General features: G+C 39.5%; 1 protein-coding gene across 2 annotated transcripts in view; it reads left to right on the top strand.

The window, feature by feature from the left end:
• Nucleotides 1-14,224, top strand: part of LOC140350784 (SH3 and PX domain-containing protein 2A-like) — a 71,160-nt gene extending 56,936 nt beyond the window's left edge. Inside the window, exons 8-14 of one of the 2 annotated variants that reach the window (XM_072436286.1) lie at nucleotides 2,169-2,282; nucleotides 6,166-6,249; nucleotides 10,092-10,209; nucleotides 10,282-10,613; nucleotides 11,095-11,144; nucleotides 11,259-11,378; nucleotides 11,450-14,224. In XM_072436286.1, coding sequence (XP_072292387.1) covers nucleotides 2,169-2,282; nucleotides 6,166-6,249; nucleotides 10,092-10,209; nucleotides 10,282-10,613; nucleotides 11,095-11,144; nucleotides 11,259-11,378; nucleotides 11,450-13,357 — 2,726 coding nt within the window. In that variant the 3' untranslated portion in view covers nucleotides 13,358-14,224. The remainder of the gene's footprint in view (nucleotides 1-2,168; nucleotides 2,283-6,165; nucleotides 6,250-10,091; nucleotides 10,210-10,281; nucleotides 10,614-11,094; nucleotides 11,145-11,258; nucleotides 11,379-11,449) is intronic. The other variant, XM_072436287.1, reaches the window with a different exon arrangement.
• The last annotated feature ends 8,393 nt before the right edge of the window (nucleotides 14,225-22,617 follow it).

Genomic DNA, 22,617 nt, shown 5'->3' with positions numbered 1-22,617 from the left:
CTAGTTTGGTGAATCCTGTTCAGAAAGTTCTCTCCTTGTGACTTTCTGAGCATTTCAGTTGTCAAAACGTGTTTATTACAACTGCGCGCTTTCCTTAGCATGTCAGGGGAAAGCTAGGTTTGTTTATATCCCCTTTGTAATCCCTTCTGCAGCCAGTAGATGGAGTGCTAATATGAAATGCTGAAGAAGAACCATTTGAGGGCACAAGGAAAGTGTATGTTTTTATGGATAAATGTTAAAATTGTGTACCAAAAATGACATTGATTAAACAAGAACAGCTCCAACAGACAAACAGTTAAAGCAGAAAATACAGTTTATACAGTAGCAATACAGTTACAGAAAAGTCATGGATGACATCAGGGAGGTATACAGGATTTTTCAAACATGCTTAAATAAAACTAAATACTAAATAGGTTTTCAGAAGGTTTTTGATAAGAAAACAAAACTCAAAATCGTTAACATCTTGAAGAATCTCGTTGACTTCATTTTGACTATAACTTCAAGCATTGCAACATTTTCATCTGGGGTTTTGTCATAAGCCTCGGAGCGATGCCTTCATGCCCAAAGAAACACATTGAAATCATCTGTATCACTGCGTATACGAGAGGTTTGGCCAGTGACAGTTCATCATATTTTCTGTACTCCGCCGAAGTCACTACTCATTTTGATGAAAAGCACATTTCCAGAGACCTCCAGCTAGTGTTTCCACTTTAGATTCTGGCTCCCACACTCAAGCCAGTCACTGAGTCAGCACAATTACAGTGTTTATATGCTTGTGTTTATTTGTTTCATCATGGGGAGATGAAAAGAAGTGTCAAATTACATACAGAGAAATCATATTCAGCGATACACTATTGGCACAAGGCTGTCTGTCCCCAGGCTTAATTTAAAATAGATGTAGATGTGGTGTGACAACTAGATGTATAAGCATCATCAAGCTTATATAGAGTCTTCTTGTGGATTTCCGTATGGCTGTTTTACTTCCATGGGTTGCCACAATGAATCATCTGCATGCATTTAGTTGTATCCTTTGCGTCCTCCTCCATAATGAAATAGCTTTAGTCTGTACTTTGTTCTTCCTCTTTGTATATATTTGGATTTTGATTTTTTCTCAAAAATAATATCAGATGTAAAGATTGATTTGATGTATATCCTTTAGGGCTCAGAGTCTTTGCGTCCTCCCTGTGCTTTCTTTCATTTGTCTGACTTGTGACTTTCCATGTGCTAGTTGCGTCTTACACACGCATTCCGAACTGAAGACTATATCAAATAAATGTCTTTGTTTGTTATTGTTGGATTTGAACTTCATTATGTTCATTGATTAATAGTTCTTTCTCTGAAAATGGAGCAAGGAAAGTCTGCAATTATAATGTATGATGTGCAGCCAGCCGCACTTGGACAATGTTCTTCGACATTGTACTGCATGTCCTCCCTTCTCTCTCACCCCCATTTCATTCACACTGTTCTTTAGGGTCTAATTGTACATGAAAAAGAAAAGTCCTCTCCCTCTGAGCGCAAATTTCCTTGATGTGTGACGTCATATTCTATATTCTGGGCGGTTTTTAAGTCCATAAATCATCAGCAGACTCATTCTGAGCATTTCTGTCTTCAAATCATGATGATTATAACTGCGTGGCTACGTTAGCATGTCCGCGGAAAGCTAAAAATGTGTTTATTCTCAGTTATGTAATTCCCTCTGCAGCCAGTCGATGGAGCCAAAAGTCAGTTCCTGTTGTGCGAAACTCCAGAGTGACATGAAGTCTGTTGTTTGGAAAAAAAAAAAAAAAAAGTTCTAAAACATGAGATGCCAAAGTAAAGGTACTCAAGATTTAAAGGTCAATAACAATACAAATAATGCATTTGCGTAACCTAATTTAGAATCAATTTTATCCACATTTTTCTCCGCTTTTGGGAGAATTATTTTTTAGAATGGCTGCAGCAGTGGTCTAGTCCTATTGTAGACCTACTTTAGTCGTAGTTTAGACTTTTATTGACCCATTATAGTATAGACCTGGTTTAGATGTGTAACTTGGAAACCCAAATATTTTCTTTAGATAAGGTTAATTAGATTGGTGCGGGAAGTTTGAGAACCACTGATGTGTATTTTGTTATTCTTTTTCTGTATTCAAAACTGAACGTAACTGTGGTCTGTTCTCTCATATGTGCAGGTTGGTGGTTTGTGAGCACTGCAGAGGAGCAGGGCTGGGTCCCCGCCACCTATCTGAACTCCCAAAGCGGCACTCGCGACGATCTGGAGCTCGGCGCCTCGAAATCTGGAGAAGGTAAACCCCTTTCAATTCCTCCTTTTACAGACCCGCCCACGCACTGCAGCCAAGACAGCCACAGACACTGTCCTGACCTTCACTGCACCCCTAATCTGTGACAAAATGGAACAAATTCACCTTGAGCGCTACTTCTCCACTGGCGGTATAAGCAAAAACAAATTTGCAAACGGTTGGTTGGTCTGAACAAGTTGCTTTCAGTGTGGATTCAGTTCTTGGTAAACATAGAAGAGACCACAAAACCACTGAAAACTGTTTATTCCGTATACTAATGCACTGTACAGAACTTTGAGATACTATTGGAGCTCGTGAAAGAAGCATGTGTGACCAGCCAGCAGAGAGTAAAATACATGCAGTTTCTCCAACTCATCATTCATTTATATGAGTTGTTAATTAAAGCAATATTTGACTTGCTGTTGGACGTGTCATAGAAAGAAATAGTTTGAAAGAACTCTAAAAAATGTTTGAAAAAAAAAAAGATTTGAGGATAGCGTGGCATGTCAAAAATGGAGGCCAAAAAATTATCAAAAGGTTGTCATCATGAATTTATTCTTCAGATGGTGAAGATTGGACTTGAGCAAAAGTCAAGCATTGAAGCATGTGTTTTTGAATTCCTAAATGGAGCTCTTTCGGGTTGTCCTGGATCAGATTGCTGAGATTGACATCTTGTAACAGGAATAGACAAAAGCTGATTATAATACTGAATTTTAGTAGCATTTTTCTATCACTAAAGAATCTATGCCTACTTTTCTGAATTAAAAAAATAAATTATACTTTGTTAATTATTAGAGATTGATAAGCAAAGTTCTGATACATCCCATTGGACTTTGACTTATTCATACTAGCTACATGTATTTCTTTAAGTTGTCACATGGTCTGAAAACTAAAAAATAAATAAAATGGATTTAAACGACACATTTTAAGGAGCCTGTGATCACTACGAGCGTTCATAGTCCTGTGTAAGTGTTTAATTCTCAACAAAAAAGGTGACTAAAAAACACATGGCTAATGCTAACTAGCTTGTGGCTCATGTGGAGGACTGCAGGACTTCGGTCAAACAGCACAAACCAGCTCCACGGTTGTAGTTTCAACTAAATCAGTTTTTTTCTGGTCAGATTGTGTTAAAACAAAGCTTGGATTAAAGTCTAATTTAAGTATCAGAGCTTTAGAGAGAGCAGTGCCTTCAGTTAGCTTCACTCGCTTCGCTAACGTCGACGTGATCACGTGAACGATATCACATAACAAAAATCTACAAACACCCCCGTAAAAAGTGATTATCTGTGACCGATGCACCCTGCCTTAGGCCCATAGTCGCTTGCATCACCAAAATATGAATGAACAAAACGACACATGTGCATTTCTCAGCTTTATCCAATAACTTGATGGAAAACACATGCATACATTTGCGAACCAACGCGCGCAGCATAAGCCAAAAACCTTCAAACGTGTCAAAATGAATCTCTGTATCAGATATTGTCGATTCTCTCTACATTTCGAAAAGCATTTGAAACTCCTCACGTGACTCTATTGTTCTGAAAGTAGCTGCGTTATGTTTTGGAAAAATCCAACCAACCTGGGGCACGAAAATAATTACACTGTGGATCCTTCCAAACAAACATTGACATTTTCCAGCAGAGTGGCCAGCGTAGCGTTTACTGTACATTTGGAGCTTGCTGTAACAATAGTAAATCCCATTGGGCTTGTATATCTTATGACTTCAGACCGGTTACTGTTTCTCCATTTGTTGAAACCACTTTTTTTACACTCCCTACATCATTCCGCCCGGGATTTCCACACGACAAATGTATGACCAACTACACCCAGGCCGTTCTATCAACTGTGGGGGAGACAGCGAGGTTTGGCTGTCAGTGCAGATTTGTGAAGAAAACAGTGCCAGTGTAATTATTGTACGTGTCTAGTCGGTTGTGGGAATGGCGTGGAACTCGTAAAACATCTTCGTGTCAGTCGTGTGGTTCTCGACGCTCGATAGCGAGAGAGGAGTTACTTCATATTTCATGACACTTCGCCCCAAAAGCTCGGAAATTGCTGAAAGCTGCAAATGTAAACCCTTTTTTCCATATTGCAGAGTAAGCATGGGGCCCCCGCCTAGTTTTGCCTTTATTTGATAGAACAATAAATCTAATGTTTAGGCTTGAAGGCAAATAGATTCATAACACATTTCCAAACTGTATGGAGAGTGCAGGGTACGGCACTTGAAGCTTTTAATCAGATTTGACCTTCGAAGTCTGTGCTTATGTTTGAGTCTATAATACACAAATGTAGAGCCAGGTCTCCACTATTTACATGTAGCATTTGAAATGAACCGAGAAGTAAAAATACAGCAGATACACACCAAGAACTCATTTGTTTTTAAAGTTTATTCTATGTTTTGTCATTATTGAATGCATTATATTTGTAATATATGTGTCCTCAAAAATGTTTATGTGGACCCTATTTAATTATATTATGTCACCTTTTTCCATTTAATTATTTTATGTTGTTTCAAAGCCAATAACTTGGATTATATATGGATATATTATGTGCATTAATTTAATTCGGGGTGCACGGTGGCAGAGCGGTTAGAGGCTGCATGTCCTTCCCAGTTACAGTGGGTTCTCTCTTTCTGTCCAAACACAAACATGTCTTAGGCCTATTGGCAACTCTAAAAAAAAGGCCCCTAGTGAATGAATGTGAGAGTGAATGGTTGTTTGTGTGTCTATGTCGCTGTGTTGACCCTGAGACGAGCTGGCCCCTGTCCAGGGTGTGCCCCGCCAAAGGCCCAAAGTCACGGAAAGTGGTAGAAGATTAAAGAATACATTTAACTGATTTAAATGGGCAAAGGTGACGAACATAATTTATGTAGGATAGACATGTCATGTTTTTGTTATGTCCCGTAGCATTTTTTTGACTGGACAGTTTAGTGTGAAAAGGGACTGAGACTGGGGAATGACATGCAGTACATTGTCGAGAGCTCGATTCGATCTCACAACGCTACAGCATATGTGCTATCTACTTGACCAAGTGTGCCACATGAACATATCATTTATTATCTATCTACTCTGTATCTACCTGCGTTGCATCAATGAAATTTCCCCATGTGGGACAATAAAGGAATATCTTATCTTATCTATATTGGCTTATACATTTGAACCTATTATTTTATAAATGTGGTCAACACTAGGGCTGCAAATAACGATTGTTTCCAAAAAGTACATTATTGATAAAAATGTAATTAAAAATAAATAAATCAGATTTTTGTCTTCATTATAAAAAGGTCTTATAATATGTGTTTTAGAGTTCGTATAGTCCAGGTGGATTACAATTACGGTTATACAACTTTTTCAATCAAAGAAATAAAAACTACATTTTGCCTCTGTCTTGCAAAGTTTCAAGATGCTGATTTTACATGGATCAAGTTATTTTTGGCCTCTCACTGACTTCTACGTCTACAGTTAAATCTAATGAGTTATGGCCACAGAAAAACGACAAACATTGCATATTTTAGCTTCAAAATAAGACCAAAAATGTCCTCCCACTAACTTCGCCATCTTCCCATCTGTTCTTCTAATTGAGTGGCATCCCCGCAGACGCAACGTGTGTGCCAGATGCTGCAGGATGAGAAAACCATGCCCGAACAGCTCCCTAATTAAAAACCGCACAGAATGTCTTTAACACTTCCTCTATAACCTCCTCTCATCCATGCACCTGCTCACCCATCCTCTCCCACCGTCCTCCATGTCGTTCCCCTAATCGTACTCGTGTCTGTTGCGGCTAATCATCGCACGGACGCTATTTTGCACCCGTGTCTTGTGTTGTGTACGTCCTGTAACATCTGTGTGTCTTCCATGCTGTGTTTTGCGTTCGTCTGGTGGCCACATGTCAGTTCCTAAGAGGCACAAGGCCCATCTGAAGAGGCTGGACCGGAGGTGGACTCTGGGCGGCGTCATCAGCAGGCAGCAGAGCCGAGGTGAAGCCCAACAGATAAACCCAAGCACATCTGACATTCATTCTGTTTCAAATGTCTTATGTACTCACACTGTCTTATGTTCCTCACGCTGTCTAATGTTCAGCTAACCATGTCTGTTTCCAAACATGTCTGTAGTCTCCATTGAACATCACCCCTTACGATGCCATAAAAGGTCAAATTTCGTAGTATTTGTAGTTCAGAAATATACCTTTTACTTATGCATACAGTATAGCAGGGGTGTCCAAACTTTTTTCACCAACGGCCGCATTTTGAAACTTAAACGGGGCAGAGGGCCACAAACAACTTGACAATGTTGAATTTGTTGAATGACAAAGTGAATCATTCGAAATTTTGCATTTGACTTAATTGCGATGAGCCTCCGCACCTTTAATTAGACCTAGAACATTAATATTAGGTTGGTATAACATCCATATGCCTGAATTTTCCCAATTTCACAGTAAAAAGTACTGATTTTTGTTGTTTGGGCCAACATAGCTGGAAGCTGGAGGGCCAACAAAAATTGGTCTGAGGGCCGCATTTGGCCCCCGGGCCCTAGTTTGGACATGCCTGCAGTACTGTATATTGTAAAAGTAAGTGTATTGCCTATCCATGGGTTTCAGAATGATAAAAAACACAAATGAAAAAACTATGTCTTTTGAATGGCCAAAAGTCCTCGTATAGAGCAGGAAGTTAAAACTCATGAATACATTTTAAAGGCATTTTGTTGGATGAGAACCATAATCAATTCCAGGATGTCATTTTTCTCTCATGGTTTCACATCAGAGCGAGGGAGGGGAGTTCATTCTGAGACATGTTCTTCACTCATGGTTCAAAATCAGGTACAGACCCAGTTTAAATTACCTCCAAAAAAGTCATCGACCCCATTATGTGAGTGAATAATAAAACGTCTGTGATAAAAGTGTTTGTACGTGGGATTTTGCACAATGACTGCACAGAGTCATTGTTACACCAATGTTTCTCAACCAGGGGTACGCGAGCACTTGCCCGGGGGTACTTGGAATTATTATATTTGAATAGAAAGTAGTACATTTATTATTTTCATTTGGATGCATTATTCTAAAAACGGTCATTTCAAACTCTACACACTTTGTATTTTCTCTGGTTCTGCCCACTCCGCACTTTTTTTTTCTCTCTTTTCCTTTTAATTATTTATTCATTTTTTTCTCTTCTTCACACATTTTGATTGGTCTGTGTTTATTCTTTCAATAAAAAAAGAATAATAAAAAAAAGAAAAGAAAGTAGTACATTTTACATCCTTAATAATGATTATGTTTGACAATTGTGTATCACTAAAATAAGACTATATAATAGATACAATTAGCCATATAGTTATCACATGTATAATAGCTACAGTAACACGATGTAGGGAGTAGTCAGAGTTGGGTCTCGGTGTTTCGATTATGGAACTATACTGTTACAATTACACTATTACAGCCTGATTAAAATGACCTCAAACATAATTCAACCATCTCATTATTCCCCTCCTCAGTCCTCAGCCGCCCTCTGGATCGATCTTGGCCTGAATGTTATTGGCTCGTAAATACTGTTAAATTCTTTGATTAAACAGATTTTAGGTAATGCTGAAAGCTTCTCACGTTACATGTTTCTTCGACTGGAATGAAGCGGACCATAAGACTTTATTTTCCACTGAGATATTGCTTTTAGCATGGTAAATTAATGTAGCATGGAGGCAAAAGGATATGAACAAATGATTAATGCTGCTTAAAATGTTCACGCATTTCAAAGGATATACTTAATGACAGAAGCTTTATACACGTGTTCAAATCATTTCATATCGTCATCATTAGCAGTGGGAAGAAAAACCAAAACATTTACTTGAACAAGAATACTGTAACACTGGAAAATACATTACTCAAGTAGGTGTAAAAAAACGTTTAGTGCTTGAAAACAACTCGGAGAAGTAAGATGTAATTAAAATGACCATCGTTAATGCTGTTTCGCACAACAGTTTTGGCTTTGCTGTACATTTCTTCAAAATGAAACAATCCTCAAACAATCCTGTCAATCACCCTGAAATAATTGCAGTCATTTGGTCTCACACATGTTCTTCTCCAGTCCAAGGCTCTTTTGGTCACATAAGATGCTCCTGGACATGAGCAGGAGGAGCAGGGATCGGCTGTTGAGTTCAACCCAGACTGTATTTGGCAGGCATTCCTCGAAACCCTCTCTGGACTGGAGCTGTTTCCACCCTGGCCCTGAAACACTGCCTTGTGCTAGAAAAAAAAAAGAGTGATGTTTTGCTGACTGCACAGAAATCCTTTATAACTGTGATGCCGGCGATGCATGTTGTGGTTAGCATAGCATCTGATTCAGAGTTTCCCTTCACTGCACCGCTGGAGATTGTTTAAAAGAGGAAAAACGCTTTACCAGCCGGAACAAAAAATGCCGGAAGATTAAGAAAAAATAAAAATAAAGTGCACTAAAATATTCTATGCCCATGTAGCAGACTGGCGTTTTGCTGGTGTAAGGGAAATGCCATCCCACACACACGACTTAGATCCAAGACAAATTGACTTTTTCTTGACCAAAAGCGGGAGAGGGAAGCTTGGAAGTGGAGCTGGCGTTTTCGGTTCCTCTGGGCTGGGCTTTGAACGCACCTCTTCTCCGCGAGCTGTCTCTGTTTACCCAGGAACGGGCCGTAATGACAGGAAGCGGTGTCTTTGCGCTGCCCCTTTGGCCTTGTGGGAATGTGTAAATCAGCGGGCGCTCAATTATGCAGCACGTCAGGGGGACGCTATGGCTGTCGCCGGGCCAAGGACACCGCCGGCCTTGTCATAATCAACACATCAGAGGAATTAGGACGAGCAAGGAAATGTAATGAAATAGTTATCATTTTAGTTTTACTTACAACATGGTTTACTAATGAAAAAACATATTTAAATTGAGTGTAATAAGTATAAGTCACATGTATCTTTTATTTTTGTTATTCTTTGCAAATAAATACTAGCTTGATACTGGTTTAGGAAAGGCTGCAACTGTAGGAGTAGTAGGAATAGTAGGAGTAGTAGGAGTAGTAGTAGGAATAGTAGGAATAGTAGGAATAGTAGGAGTAGTAGGAGTAGTAGGAATAGTAGGTGGAGTAGGAATAGTAGGTGGAGTAGGAGTAGTAGGAGTAGTAGGTGGAGTAGGAATAGTAGGTGGAGTAGGAGTAGTAGGAGACTCTCCACTTGATATTTTCCATTTTCAATACAAACTTGAAAATGTACTTCATAATGGTGCTATCAGTGTCATCAATGTTACGTTACAAATACAAATACAGTTCAATGCATTACTGAAATGTGCATATTTGACATATCCTCTTTATATAGCAAGTCAAACAAATAATGCATGACCACCTCTTTTTTTAAAATCAAAATCAGTTAAAAACATGTTAAAATGTTTTCTGACAATCTATTCTTTTTCGTTTCTACCATTTTTTTCTTGCATAACTGACCTTTATCTCAACCTGAATACCATCGTTATTTACTACTTGAATCTTTTTGGTTATAAAGTGCATTTTGTTTCATAAAATTTTATTGGGAAAATGATTCAAGAGTTGTTCGCCAGAGGAGCCCTTTCCACACACAGCACATTTACTGTTCCAGCTGGCTGAGGCACTGCCAGGAAGAACAATAACTCTGACATGTCTTATATTGAAGAAGAGATACACCAAGTCTAGTTATACACCATGCACGTGTTACAATGGAGCCGAATGGAACTCAATTAACACCATTTCTTATGTGCTTTTTTATAGAATTAAAACCCAGATTTTTTTGGTGTTGTCCTGAATCTGAAATGGTATTTTGTTGTACTTTTGACAGAAGAGAAGTACGTAACGGTGCAGCCCTACTCCGGTCAGGGGAAAGATGAAATTGCATTTGAAAAAGGGGTCATAGTGGAAGTCATACAGAAAAACCTGGAAGGCTGGTGGTTTATCAGGTAAGTTTCTCACCATTTCAAGCTATATTTCTCAACCGTTTCATTAAAGTTGACTGTCGTTGTTATTTACAGATACCAGGACAAAGAAGGTTGGGCTCCGGCGTCCTACCTAAAGAAAGCCAAAGATGACTTAAGCCCACGTAGTAAGAAGCCAGTCACAGGTCCAGTGGAGATCATTGGTAACATCATGGAGATCAGCAACCTGCTCAACAAAAAGGCCTCCAGTGAGAAAGACGTCCAGACTGAAGGTGTCCCAGAGAGCCCCCAGGTGGCCAAAAAGGAGATCAGCCTCCCCATGCCCTGTCCGGAGTCCAGCCCCGGCAACAGCCCAGCAGAGGCCAAAACCAAAAGTGAGCCCCCGTCCCCCGCTATAGCTCGCATCGCTCCTCATCGAGTGGAAATAGGTTAGTCACTCTTATTTCAAGTCCTGGATTCTCAATAACTGTTCAATCAAATCAAGAATTGTATTAAAATGGATTGAAAGCCTATGAGTTATAGGCAGAATTACTAAAGAAAGTGAAGAATATTGCAGTGCAAATGCATATAGTGCAGTTAAGGTCATAAATTCATAAAGTCCAAATGAATCAAATATACTGTACAACTGTTTATGTCTTAATAACAAAACTGCATGAAAGCATTACTATTTTGAATGGTACCAGAGTGAAAATGTCAGTTATTTTTCAATATGTACCAGATGACCTGATAATTAATCAATACTTCATTATCGTGTTGAAATATTCTACATTAATTCTTAGTTTATTATAGTTAATAGACTTTTGGGTTTATTATTATAATTATTACATTTATTATTATATTCATTATTATTTTTATTTTTACTTAAATGAGAACTTCTACAAACAAGATGTACCATTTTGTGTTTTATAGGATCCCCAGTTCTCAGGCAAAAACCTCCTCCACGAAGAGACGCCACATTGGTAATTTAGTTTTATTTTCAAATTGTATTATCCCATATCAATAAAACAAGATACTATTGCAGATTGATGTCTTCTAATGTGTTGATAATAATATTTTATACTATTTGTATTTAGGGATTCCAGTTGCCCTCCCCACCAGAGGCCCCTACAGTTGAAGCCGAGTACTACACCATTGCAGAATTCCAGTCCTGCATATCAGATGGCATCAGCTTCAATGGAGGACAGAAAGCAGATGTGAGCCTTCACTTAGTTTCAATTGCAAATGGAATTCAGAATAGTCCCTAATGTCACTATGTGCATTTCAGGTGATTGAGAAGAATTCAGGAGGCTGGTGGTACGTGCAGATCGGAGAGAAGGAAGGATGGGCCCCATGCTCGTACATTGACAAGCGCAAAAAGCCCAATCTGAACCGCAGAACAAGCACTCTGTGTCGCCCCAAAGTCCCACCCCCTGCCCCCCCTGTCAAGAAGCAAGACTCAGTGGAGACCGCACCTCCAAGCAGCCCTGGGTCCGAGGCTCCGGAATCCCCCGTCTCCCCAGGCAGGCCCGTCTATGAAGAACCAGAGTACGACGTCCCTGCCATCGGAGATTTAGACCTTGGGTCGGAGTTTGAGTTTCTGAAAGGTGAAGGGTCCTTGGTGGATACAAAAATGGAGGACACTTCATCAGAAAGGGGATCTCAACGTTCGTCCAAGCCCTCCCCAGCTTCGTCCCTCCACAGTGCCTCCTTCAAGATGGGCGAGTCATTTGAGGATAGCCAGGAGGCCGAAGCCGAAAAAGAGTGTATATATGAGAATGATGGCTTTTGGCCCTTCCGAGAGACCCCAGAACGCCAGTGCAGTCGGGATTCTAATTCCTCCAAGACAAGTGTTTTGTCCGATTCTGGCAAGACCGCTTCTAACCAAACCCCTTCACCGGGAGGGTGGAGACCTGCAGGGAGCAAACTCAAAATTGATTTAAATGGGAGTTCTTTTGCCAAATCTGAAGATGCACCCTGCTCAAAATCAGCCTCAACTGAGTCCACGCCAAAGAAAGATAAAGAAGAACACAAAGAATCCTCTTCCACTAAGGCGTCTGGAAAACTCAAACCAGTCGTGAGGCCTAAACCACAAATGGCCAAATCCCCGAGCGCGGAAAAGATGGACATCAGTACTTTGAGAAGACAGCTCCGTCCAACAGGGCAACTCAAAAATGGCAACAAAACATCCAAAGGGGAAGATTCTGAAACTGCGTCTGTGGTTTCGTCTGAGGATTCCTTCTCCTCCCAAAGTACGTCTGATCTTTCATCCAACTATTCCAAAGGAAGCAGGGGTGACTCCGACCTGGACGGGTGCATGCAATATCGCACAACAGACCCGTATGAAAAAGTGCAAGAGTCTGAGCTTAGCTTCCCCGCAGGAGTGGAGGTGGAAGTGTTGGAGAAGCAGGAAAGTGGTTGGTGGTACGTCCGGTGGGGCAACAATGAAGGTTGGGCTCCTACCTACTATCTGGAACCAGCCAGGCAACAAGACGAGATGGTGGGATCCGAATCAGATGGCTCTCCCACGAAAAGTCTCAGCAAGTCCAATAGTCTGGAGAAGAACGAGCAAAGGGTCCAAGCTTTGAACAACATCAACCAAAACTTGAAGAAAGTCACACCACCTATTCCATCTAAACCTCCAGGCGGTTTCACCAAACCTTTAGGATTGTTCGGTGCATCCAAGAAAAAAAACAGCACCAAGCAGCAGCAGGTGGTCAGACCTCAGTCAGTTTTCATATCCGCCCCTATCATGGATGCCCCGAGCCCTGTCAGCTCCTTGAGAAGAAACGAGTCCTTGAATTCCACAGACCACCCTCGTACTAGCCCCACAGTGCGTCGGAACGCTTCATTCGGCACTGTACCTCGCAATCTCACCCCAAATAACATCACACTTCCAAACCGGTACAGGTCAGGAAACGGTAGCTCTGAATCTCTAAGCCACGGCTCGGTGAAGAACGCCGTGCCTATTTCTACCGTTAAACCAAAACCACACATCATCCACAACAATCTACGGGATGTGTACGTGTCTATTGCAGATTATCATGGCGACGAGGAAACAATGGGATTTCCAGAGGGCACATCTTTGGAAGTTCTCGAACGGAATCCAAACGGTTGGTGGTACTGCAAAGTCCTGGACTATGGCCAACCAAGGAAAGGATGGGTCCCTTCAAATTACCTCGAGAAGAAGCACTAGCACTCATGTATGGAGCTGGAAGAACTCTTTTAACATGCATGTAAAGACTACTTTAACAGATTCATTTATTTTATGAAGACCATTAAATGTGGTAAATACGGATTCTGTTCCCGGTACCTGTGCCAAAGCGATCAGCCAGATCAGATTATGAGTGTTAAATGAAGTGGGACATCTGGTAAAGTGGAGTGGTTGTGATGGAAGGCCACAGAGGTTGTTGGAGCATGTTGGGACAAGCCAAAGAGAAAAAACGAAAGTGGGGAAGGATGCTGTCATCGGGCTAACCTTAACTTGAAACAAGATGTTTGAAAATGTGTTTATGTACAACTTTTAATGTCCTTTTATAAAGTTGTTAAGGCATTTAAAGCTTTCTGCATGTTTGAAAGGATTCATTATACTGACTATGCCTAGGGCTGTTAAACGAAGCAATTTTCTACTCCTTTTTATGAAGACATCGAAATGCTGCCAAAGCTTTTTGTGTTAGTCTCGTGTTGCGCTTCATTGCATGTTTTTATATTCCTGTCCTTATGTGATATATTTTACTCATTTATGTGTTGCGATTAATGTAACAAAACTAATTGAGCATCTTAAACTGGCAGTATTTTCCTAAAATCAAAATCTTCATTTCAGCAACTATTTATTCTCAATTCTCTAATGACATAACGCAATAGAGACTTTTAATAGTCAAAACTATATCCTATAATATTTTAAAATTTCTGCTGGGCAGTAAATTTGACAAACGTTAATCTTTCAGCTGCTGCAGAAATTGCTATGCTTACTTTTATTTCCTGTTAGCTGTGTGACCAAAGATGTTAACAGAGGTGCTTAAAGAACCAAGATAATAAATGCACTTTTGAACTATCAATAAAACTGTTGGCTCTGTTAATAATATTTCAGAATCTTCATATTCTGACTGCCTCTCAGGCAACTCCAATTTGAAGTTTATTTTAAAAAATGTATTGTTTTTCTTTAGTGTACGTGCTCTATAAAGCTCTCGCACAGCGTTCCCTCCAGTGGGGTACAAAAGTCAATCTTGTTGGCTTAGAAAAGTGTAAACAACACTTACTCCATGCATATGCATAGCCAAGCCACATGCATATATTATATAACAGTTTACACAATGGTTCTTTGTCTCCAAAAGAAAATAAATGCTCATTCATTCGTCAGACTGTCTTACCTGTAGCTACATCAGCCTTTTATTTGAAACTACAAAATCATTTTCATCCTTGCTTCAGGAAACTCATCAAAACACAAGAGAACATGCAAACACCTCACTTTGGGAATCGAACCAGGGACCCGCCAGCTGTGAGGAGCCAGTCATGACTTACCCAGAGGTGGTGAGGAATTGAAATAGTTTTGAATAGAGATGTTTCACCCTCAGTAAACACATTACTCCAGATAGAATAGAGCTCATTTCAGCCTCAGTTCCAGCTCTATTCTGACATCATCTCTTACTTTTGCCCATCATGTTGTCTACACCATATGCTCTTTACCTTCAAGTGCCTTTTAGCTGTTAAACCGTGTGTCTTGGCGTCTCCTGGGAGCGATCTTCTACTTCATTCCTTCTATCCCTAAAGCTGTCCAGGTGGGTCTCTAACTGCAGATACAATGACTCACTTGGGATCCCTCGACATTTTGTGCGGCTGCTGCTGGAACGGCTGTTTGCAAATGATATTTAAAAGCAAATAATCGTCTGGGGAGTTGAGTACAGATGCTATAATACTCTTTTTAATGCAAGCTGATTACAAGCCATTATCACTGGTAATATTAGGCTCTCACGTGTTGGTCTATTAGGTTTCATGCTCCAGAAGGCTTTTGCTTATTATGTTAACGTACATACAATATGAATCCCTGCCCATTTTCAGCAGCTGGATGCAGTTAGTCAAATAACGTAGCTCACACTTGCTTGGCTTGACAGTCCTTTAATTATTTCTAACCATAAGTGCTACAGTTGGCTTTGACTGTTTGTGGCTGGAGATGCTAATAATCTACACATTAGCTTTTGGTTCATTCACCATTCATTTTGTGGTCTCCCGGCTGCAGCCCGACTTCGCCCAAACTGGCAAAAGCAAGAAGTGACTCTATAATATTGACACCTTCAGCTTTAATTATAGAAATGGCAAATCAAAAGTGCGATTATAGTTTCTCAAATGTTGAATCAAGGGACTGCAACTTCACAACACTTCCACCCACAGAAAGAAAGGGAAAAACAGACACGGATCACTGCTCTAACGACACACTAACTAATTAGTGATCGTCTTTGTGGTTTGGGCTGTGGTTGTGGTCTGTCTGCACCAGTGAGTGTACGGATGTAAGCCAGGTGCTACGATCAAAGCCACATGTGGACGTGAACTGCAGTGACATGGGTTCTGGTGATGAGTGTGGGAGTTTGGCACTGGGCATGTTTTAGTTTGGGCAAAACCAGAGCTAATGTGTGACCTTGAACTGGAGGACAGACACTCACATTTAGAGAGGAACCTTCATGCTGTGAGGTGCCACCAGCCCAGTCTAATGAAGTGGTTCCAAAAGATGTAGTATTTCAAATTTTAACTTTCTGGAGGAAAAACGACCTGTAAATTATTCTATTGGAAAAGAATAAAAAATAAACCATTCTCCATAGAGCGATGGATATCATGGGTTTCAAAATGATGAGAAATCAGGACTGTTGCCTAATAATAATAATAAGAATAAGAAAAAGTCACAAAAATGTTGCAGAAAACAGGATGTTAAAAGCCATGAATAAGTTTTATGCCATAGTGTGGAATATTACAGCTGAAGAACTGTATTTCCATGGAGACTAGTAATTCCTTTAGTTGATTAATTGGTCAATGGAGTCATTTAATATATTTTTTATGGATCGCTGCAGAAAGAAGAAGACTTGGAATTACTTAGTTTGAGATTTTGGGAATGAATTGTTTTTACGCTGCCTTTTTACAAATAAACACATTGTTTGTTTGAAATATTCACATTTTGGGTACAGATATGTGGTTTTATCACCGAGACACTTGCAATAGAGATATCGAGATAGTTGTGCGTGTTATAATACATTTTCAATGCAACAAAACATCAACAACACCAAAGCAAACGTTTGGCTGAAGAGGTATGTAGTGGGGCTTTAAGAAGAAAATAGAATCAACATAATTATTCCACAAAGTAAGTCAATTGCCAAGAATATTTGTAGACAAAACATAAAATTGACGACTACACATTTGCCCTTCATAACAATCAATATGACTGAGCATTTTCTGGCCTGTTAAATGTTCCATATCCTCTACTATTCACTCAATCTGATCTAATTAAAATGCACTGGAGCCTGTATTCACTGACCTTTCCTCACAGGGAGATGGCGCAAGTGCCCTTCCTCTCAGTGTCCACATGGGGGCAGCAGCACTCAGCATCACTCACTCCGGGGCCCCTGCCTCTGCAGAGACGGCCAATCAGCGCTAATTACACCGTGTCAGGCTAAAGTCACGCAAATGATATTTTTTGAACCACTTTGGAACATAATCACCTTTCTGCTCAAAGTTTTCCCCACTTCGTAAAACCTCTCCATAAAGCTTAAAGTCTTACCAGAACAGAGGAGATTCATTTAGAATTCACGATCAATTCAGTGCATTTTTGGAATACAAATATGGCGTCCTACAATAAGGACCTTGGATAGAAAGTTTGAAGTGCACATTACAGGTTTTCCACATGTTTTTCTCATTATTGCTTGGTGAGATGAGCCTGTGGTAAATATTGACCGTGATTTTCAGTCAAAAAAATCAGTCAAGTTGCTGATACAAATATTGAGGTTTGAAATGATAGGAAGTAGAGCAGAGTTCTAAAACAGAATGTCTCTGTCTATGTCATCAATAAGCAACGTTCCATCGAAAATGCAGAGACAATTTATGATTTCCCCCCCCCAACACAGTTATGCCACACAATTCAGCTGTATTTATGAACCACAAACCTCCTATTTCTCAGGCTCAAAGAGAAGCTCCACAGAGATGGTTTTGATATGAGGATTTGTCACTGAAATACAGGACTTTTATTAAATATGATTAAATTACTACATTTTACATGGGACATTGCTCTGTAAACCGGCGGACAATATGTAAAAAGCTATCCAATAGCACCTACATGGCAACACTAGCCCACATGCATGTCACACAATTTTCTGACAGTTTATGCAATCCTTTTAAGACATTTTTTTTACCCCAGGTATTAATATTAGTCAAATTATAACTAGTGTGTAATTTATATAGATTTTGGCCCTTGTTTACAGTAGTGGACTTAAACTCTATCTATATCCTGAAGTAACATAATCAACTTCACAAAAACATCCAACTGGGTAAAAATAAGCCACATTTGTAATAAAATCTTAAATATAATCATGTTTGAGTGAAATGTGTAATCACACCTGTCTCATGCACTTTAAGTTTCAGTGGAAAGTGTCACTTCTACCAGAGCTGTCTTCTGCACACTCATCTGTGTAAAGATTTGGCACAGAATGGCGTGCGTAAAAGACTTGTTTCATGTTGTACACGTCACACGCAGTTACATTATACTTTACATTGTATTTACGCGCACGTTTGAGAGTGCGTAAAAGCATAAACCAGTGCATTGCATTAGCAGCCAGGCCCTGCGGGTAGTAAATAACAGATGATGTTTACTCGGGCCATGTCCGCATACCAGGCCGCTAAACACTCTCCAGTGAGTTATGGCTGTTTACTAAAAGCCCCAGCCTTTGTTATTCATAGTATATGGCTCCACGTTGTAAGTTTAGTCGTGAGAAGAACTGAGAGATGCTTTTATCTGCTCTGCGCTTAACTTTAGCAGGTTAAAAAAGTAATCCCCCAATAAAGTTTGTTTTGTTCTACATATTAAACTACTACATATATTATAGATAGTGAACTTGTGGTGACAACATACTCACATTTCAACTAAATTTTACTTTGAAGGAAAATATCCATACTCCATATGGGTATTTTATATATATATATATTTCAATATATGTTACAAAACAACAACTTGCTTATATTTTGGTCTAACAAAGTATGTACTCAGGCTTTTATTTTCTAGTCTGTAAGCTTTATTGAACATGTGGCTTAAAACGGGGAGAAAGAGAGAAGGACATTCAGCAAATTGTCAGAGCCAGAAGTGAACTCACAACGACAAAAATGCGTTTAATGTTTGAAACATGTAGGTCTTGTTCTCACAGCTCAAGAGCATCCAAAACACTACAGGAAATCTCCAAAATGGTCAAAAAAATGTAATGAAAAAAATAACTGCATTGTCACTTGCTCAAGCTCCTATAGTTTTGATTCTACTTTTATTGATAATATAATTTAGTCCACTCTAAAGGCAGTAACATTCAAACTTCCACTTTTAACTTTGTAACAATGGTTGCACTTTTACTGATTCCTGCATGTTTGAGTGATCTTGTTTTGTTCTACAATTGAGGCTCATCCGTTTTCACCTACCCCCTATCCCTGCCCAGTTACATTTTGGATTTAAAATGTTACGTAACTTATGTGACTTCTGGCGCTCTATATAACATGATTATATTTCAGATTTTACTTTACACTTTGTTTATTTTCCCCCAGTTTTTGTAAAGTTTATAGTGTTTCTTTCTGGTTGGACATGGGCATCAAATATAGACATAGGTAGATAATTCCACCACTGTTACCTAGCAACTCTTTGTAAACAAGAGCCAAAACCTATATCAATTACAAATAGCTATAATTTGACAGACAAAACCTTTATTTTGTTGAATGATACTTTAAACTGGTTAAATATAAATTGCCTGTGTTTTTAATGGCACGTCGCACATTGATGACATCACATGGGACATTTTGGATTTGAACTTAGCACTTCCTTTAAAAACACAACAATATCTCCACAAACTGCAACTTAATGGAAGTAAAACTACCAAACTACGCCATTATTAGGAAAACGGCCATGTATACTTTCAGGTAAGTACTCTTGTTATTGTTCAGAATTAAGTTTAAAAAAAAGCAAATAAGCAATCTAAGCTGCTCTTCACATTTTTGTATGTATAAGTATAAATAGTACAGTAATGTGTGATTAGTATTTATTTGTGTTGCAGTTGTATTGCTGTTTGTTGTAATGAAAACACCATTGGTTCCTTTCACTTTATTATGAATCAAACACAGTTAACAGAAAAGCAGCTTATAAATTCTGAACATGTCCCAGGATTTCCCCACAATTCTCTTGTCGCGCTGGCGTTGTTTGGACAACACAAATTTGGTCACATTCCCCCCAAAAAGCACGTCATAATAACTTTGACCTTATGGCTTCACTACGACATCATCAGACGACAGACAAACAGACAGACAGGCTTTGAAGTACTGTATTTGAATGTTTGGCATTAGTGAAAGTCAAAACCACAGACTCTTTTCTCTGATATATACGCAGATAATTCAGAAACATTGACAAAATAAATAATATCCATATGTACAGTCATTTCGTACAACTATAAACTATCTTTTGACAGTGATAGTTTTGTCTGTAGAGCAGTTTACAAATGCTAGTTTCCAGTCTAAATGAATGTAACAGTATATGGCTTTTGTAAATCGTGACTTCCTCAACACCAACACAGCGCATCCCAGCAGCAACTATGGGATTTAGGCGGGACTCACCCCAGATAATGGCTTGTATTGACACAGAAGAATTCACTTAAACTTGATCACTGTATATATTCATCATTTACGAAACAAAGTATTGATTTAAGAATGTTATTGTACAATGGAAAAGTGAGGCACCCTGAGAATCAAACCCTTAAATTGACTCGCTAAGACCCAGCAGCGCTAACCACTCTGCCACCATTACACTTCAATATTCTGTCTGACAATAAAGTGATCGATTATGTGGAAAAAAAGAGCACTGTGAGTTCGATTCCCGACCCCGACAATGTACTGCATGTCCTCCCTTCTCTCTCACCCCCATTTCACGCTTCTCTTTCCTGTCTAGTAACGCCTACGTGTCAGAAAATCTTAAAAAAATAAAAGAAGGGCACCTGGCTTAAAGCTGAACACGCAAATCCCCGAAAAAGAGACTTGAACGGTACATATTTATGATAATTCAAATTTTTACATTATTACAATGACTTCCCTCCAGAACAAGCTGTAAAATGCAGGCCCCAAAAAGCTTTAAAAAATACCCTGTTTTTCTTATTTAAAACAGTCCATAATGCATGAGATTAGTGCAGTCCTTGGAGTTTGCTTTTAGAAGCACTCAGTCACTGAAATGCTAATGAAATCCTCTCTCTAGAAAGTGCATGTGTCTCTTACTCGAGCGTGCGGAGCGTTTCTAGTTCAGCGTGCGCGCCGAGCAGGTCGTCAACTGAATGAGTGAAGTGATTTGTCATCCCCGCCGTCACCAGAGCGATGAGGTCATTCATGGTATTTGATCAAGTCGGTGCTTTAAAGATGCACTATGTAACTTTTCTGATGAAGGATGTCATTGTTTTGCCTCAATATTATTACATTTACATATTGCTATGGAGACAAGCAGATAGCGACACCAGACCATACAAAGGAACACATCTTGAACAACCCCTGTAAGGCCACAGTTATTGTATTACTTGGTTTACGGATCCGCCGCTCTTAGATTATTGATTTCTACAATATAAATAAAATAAATTATATATATATTTTTATAAAGTACCGCCGACAAGGCAAAATAGCATTAAATTAAATATAAAAAGCGGTATTAAGTCAAAAGATAAGAGCGCGTGAAGGAATTTTTTGTCAAAATCCTGCGTGAGTCTGTGACGAAGCGGCTCCGTCCCTGCGTGCGGCCCCGGGGGAGCATGAGAAAACGCGTGCGCCCGTTTCCTTGTCTGCTAGGGGCAGCACTAACTCCTTTATATCGCAAATACACATTTTAAACCCTTTTACCACATTTTATCCAGTGTGTTTTGCCGTGACTAAGGCTGCACACTTAGAAGCGTCTGTTCTACTGATGCAAAACGCTAAAACTATTGTTACACTCACCTGCACGTCGCATCCCCTCCTCCTCCCGTGGTGCGTTTTGGGTAAACAATGAAGAAAAAATCTTTTGAAATTGAAATTATATTTATTCTGCCTGTTCAATATATTTCATTTAAAAATCCGTAAACCAAGTAAAAAAATAACTGCGGCCTAATTGAATAAATGCAAAATACAGACACGTTTAATGCTTTTACTGTGGAACATTCCAGGCAAGGCAATGACATCTCCATGGAGACAAGCAGGTGGTGGATCTCTAACAAATTACGGTAGATGATGATACATGGTGCACCTTTAATAACCTGATTATTTACTTTCTATTGTGTTTAAGTAGAATTTGTTGTTTGGTGTCCTCATATTTTGGCTGTGTATTTGAGTGGCAAAAGAACTGACATGCAAAATGTAAACGCCAGCGAATACATTAACCTTTGTTCCATCCCAAGCAGTCCATATGCAAAACAGACATCTTGATGTTATAAAATGTCACAAAACAGTGTGTAACCCGACACATCACAGGCCAGAGACAATATCCACTGAAGATGCCAGAAAACAACACAAAAGCGACATTGCAACATTCTCATCTGGCAGTTCTGCTTGTTGCACTACCAAAACCTGACTTTGCACAATAACCACAAAACACACGCTTCTCTTACTGTTACCAAGTTGCGACATTCAAATACTTACATTATAAAATCAACCGTTTACTTCAGCAACAATCGAGTTTGCGTGAACTCACTATCAAATCGTCCTTTTCTCTGTCCTATTTCACTTTTCGCGCCCCTAACGTTAGAATGTATTGAAGTCAGTAATAAAAGGTCCATGTAACTCATTTCATCAAGTCAAGATCTTTGTATCAACAACGTAACATTACCCTTAAAGTACTTTTTCTTTTCTCTGTGACCTTCTATGGTCGCAGCACTTGAACACATTTGTCTTGTTATTTCTCTAGTTCACAAAGCGCAGTGGGAGACTCAAAGGGAAAAAATATGCAGCAAAACACAGACCGACAGCCTCGTATCTGTATTTTTCATGAAGGAAATGGGTTATGTGAACTATTTCTGCACTCCCCGGGACAGTAAAAAAAACATCAGAGTAGACTTTTGTGCCTCATTTTGGAACCAATATGTGGCGACAGTGAAATGTTACGTCTTACATAGGATTTCCATGGGGCCGTTGGTTATAAAAGCTGCTCTGAGGTTTGAGACAGCATCATTCTTCAAAAGTGAGTGCCACAGAGCATATCGGCCACAAAATGGAGTCCTATCCTGT

Source organism: Eucyclogobius newberryi, unplaced genomic scaffold, assembly GCF_026437365.1.
Source record: "Eucyclogobius newberryi isolate DKJ021-1_F unplaced genomic scaffold, fEucNew1.0.hap1 SCAF_8, whole genome shotgun sequence".
NCBI lineage: Eukaryota > Metazoa > Chordata > Actinopteri > Gobiiformes > Gobiidae > Eucyclogobius > Eucyclogobius newberryi.
Note: the sequence above shows the minus strand (reverse complement) of the source record. Positions and strands in the feature narration are given on the sequence as shown.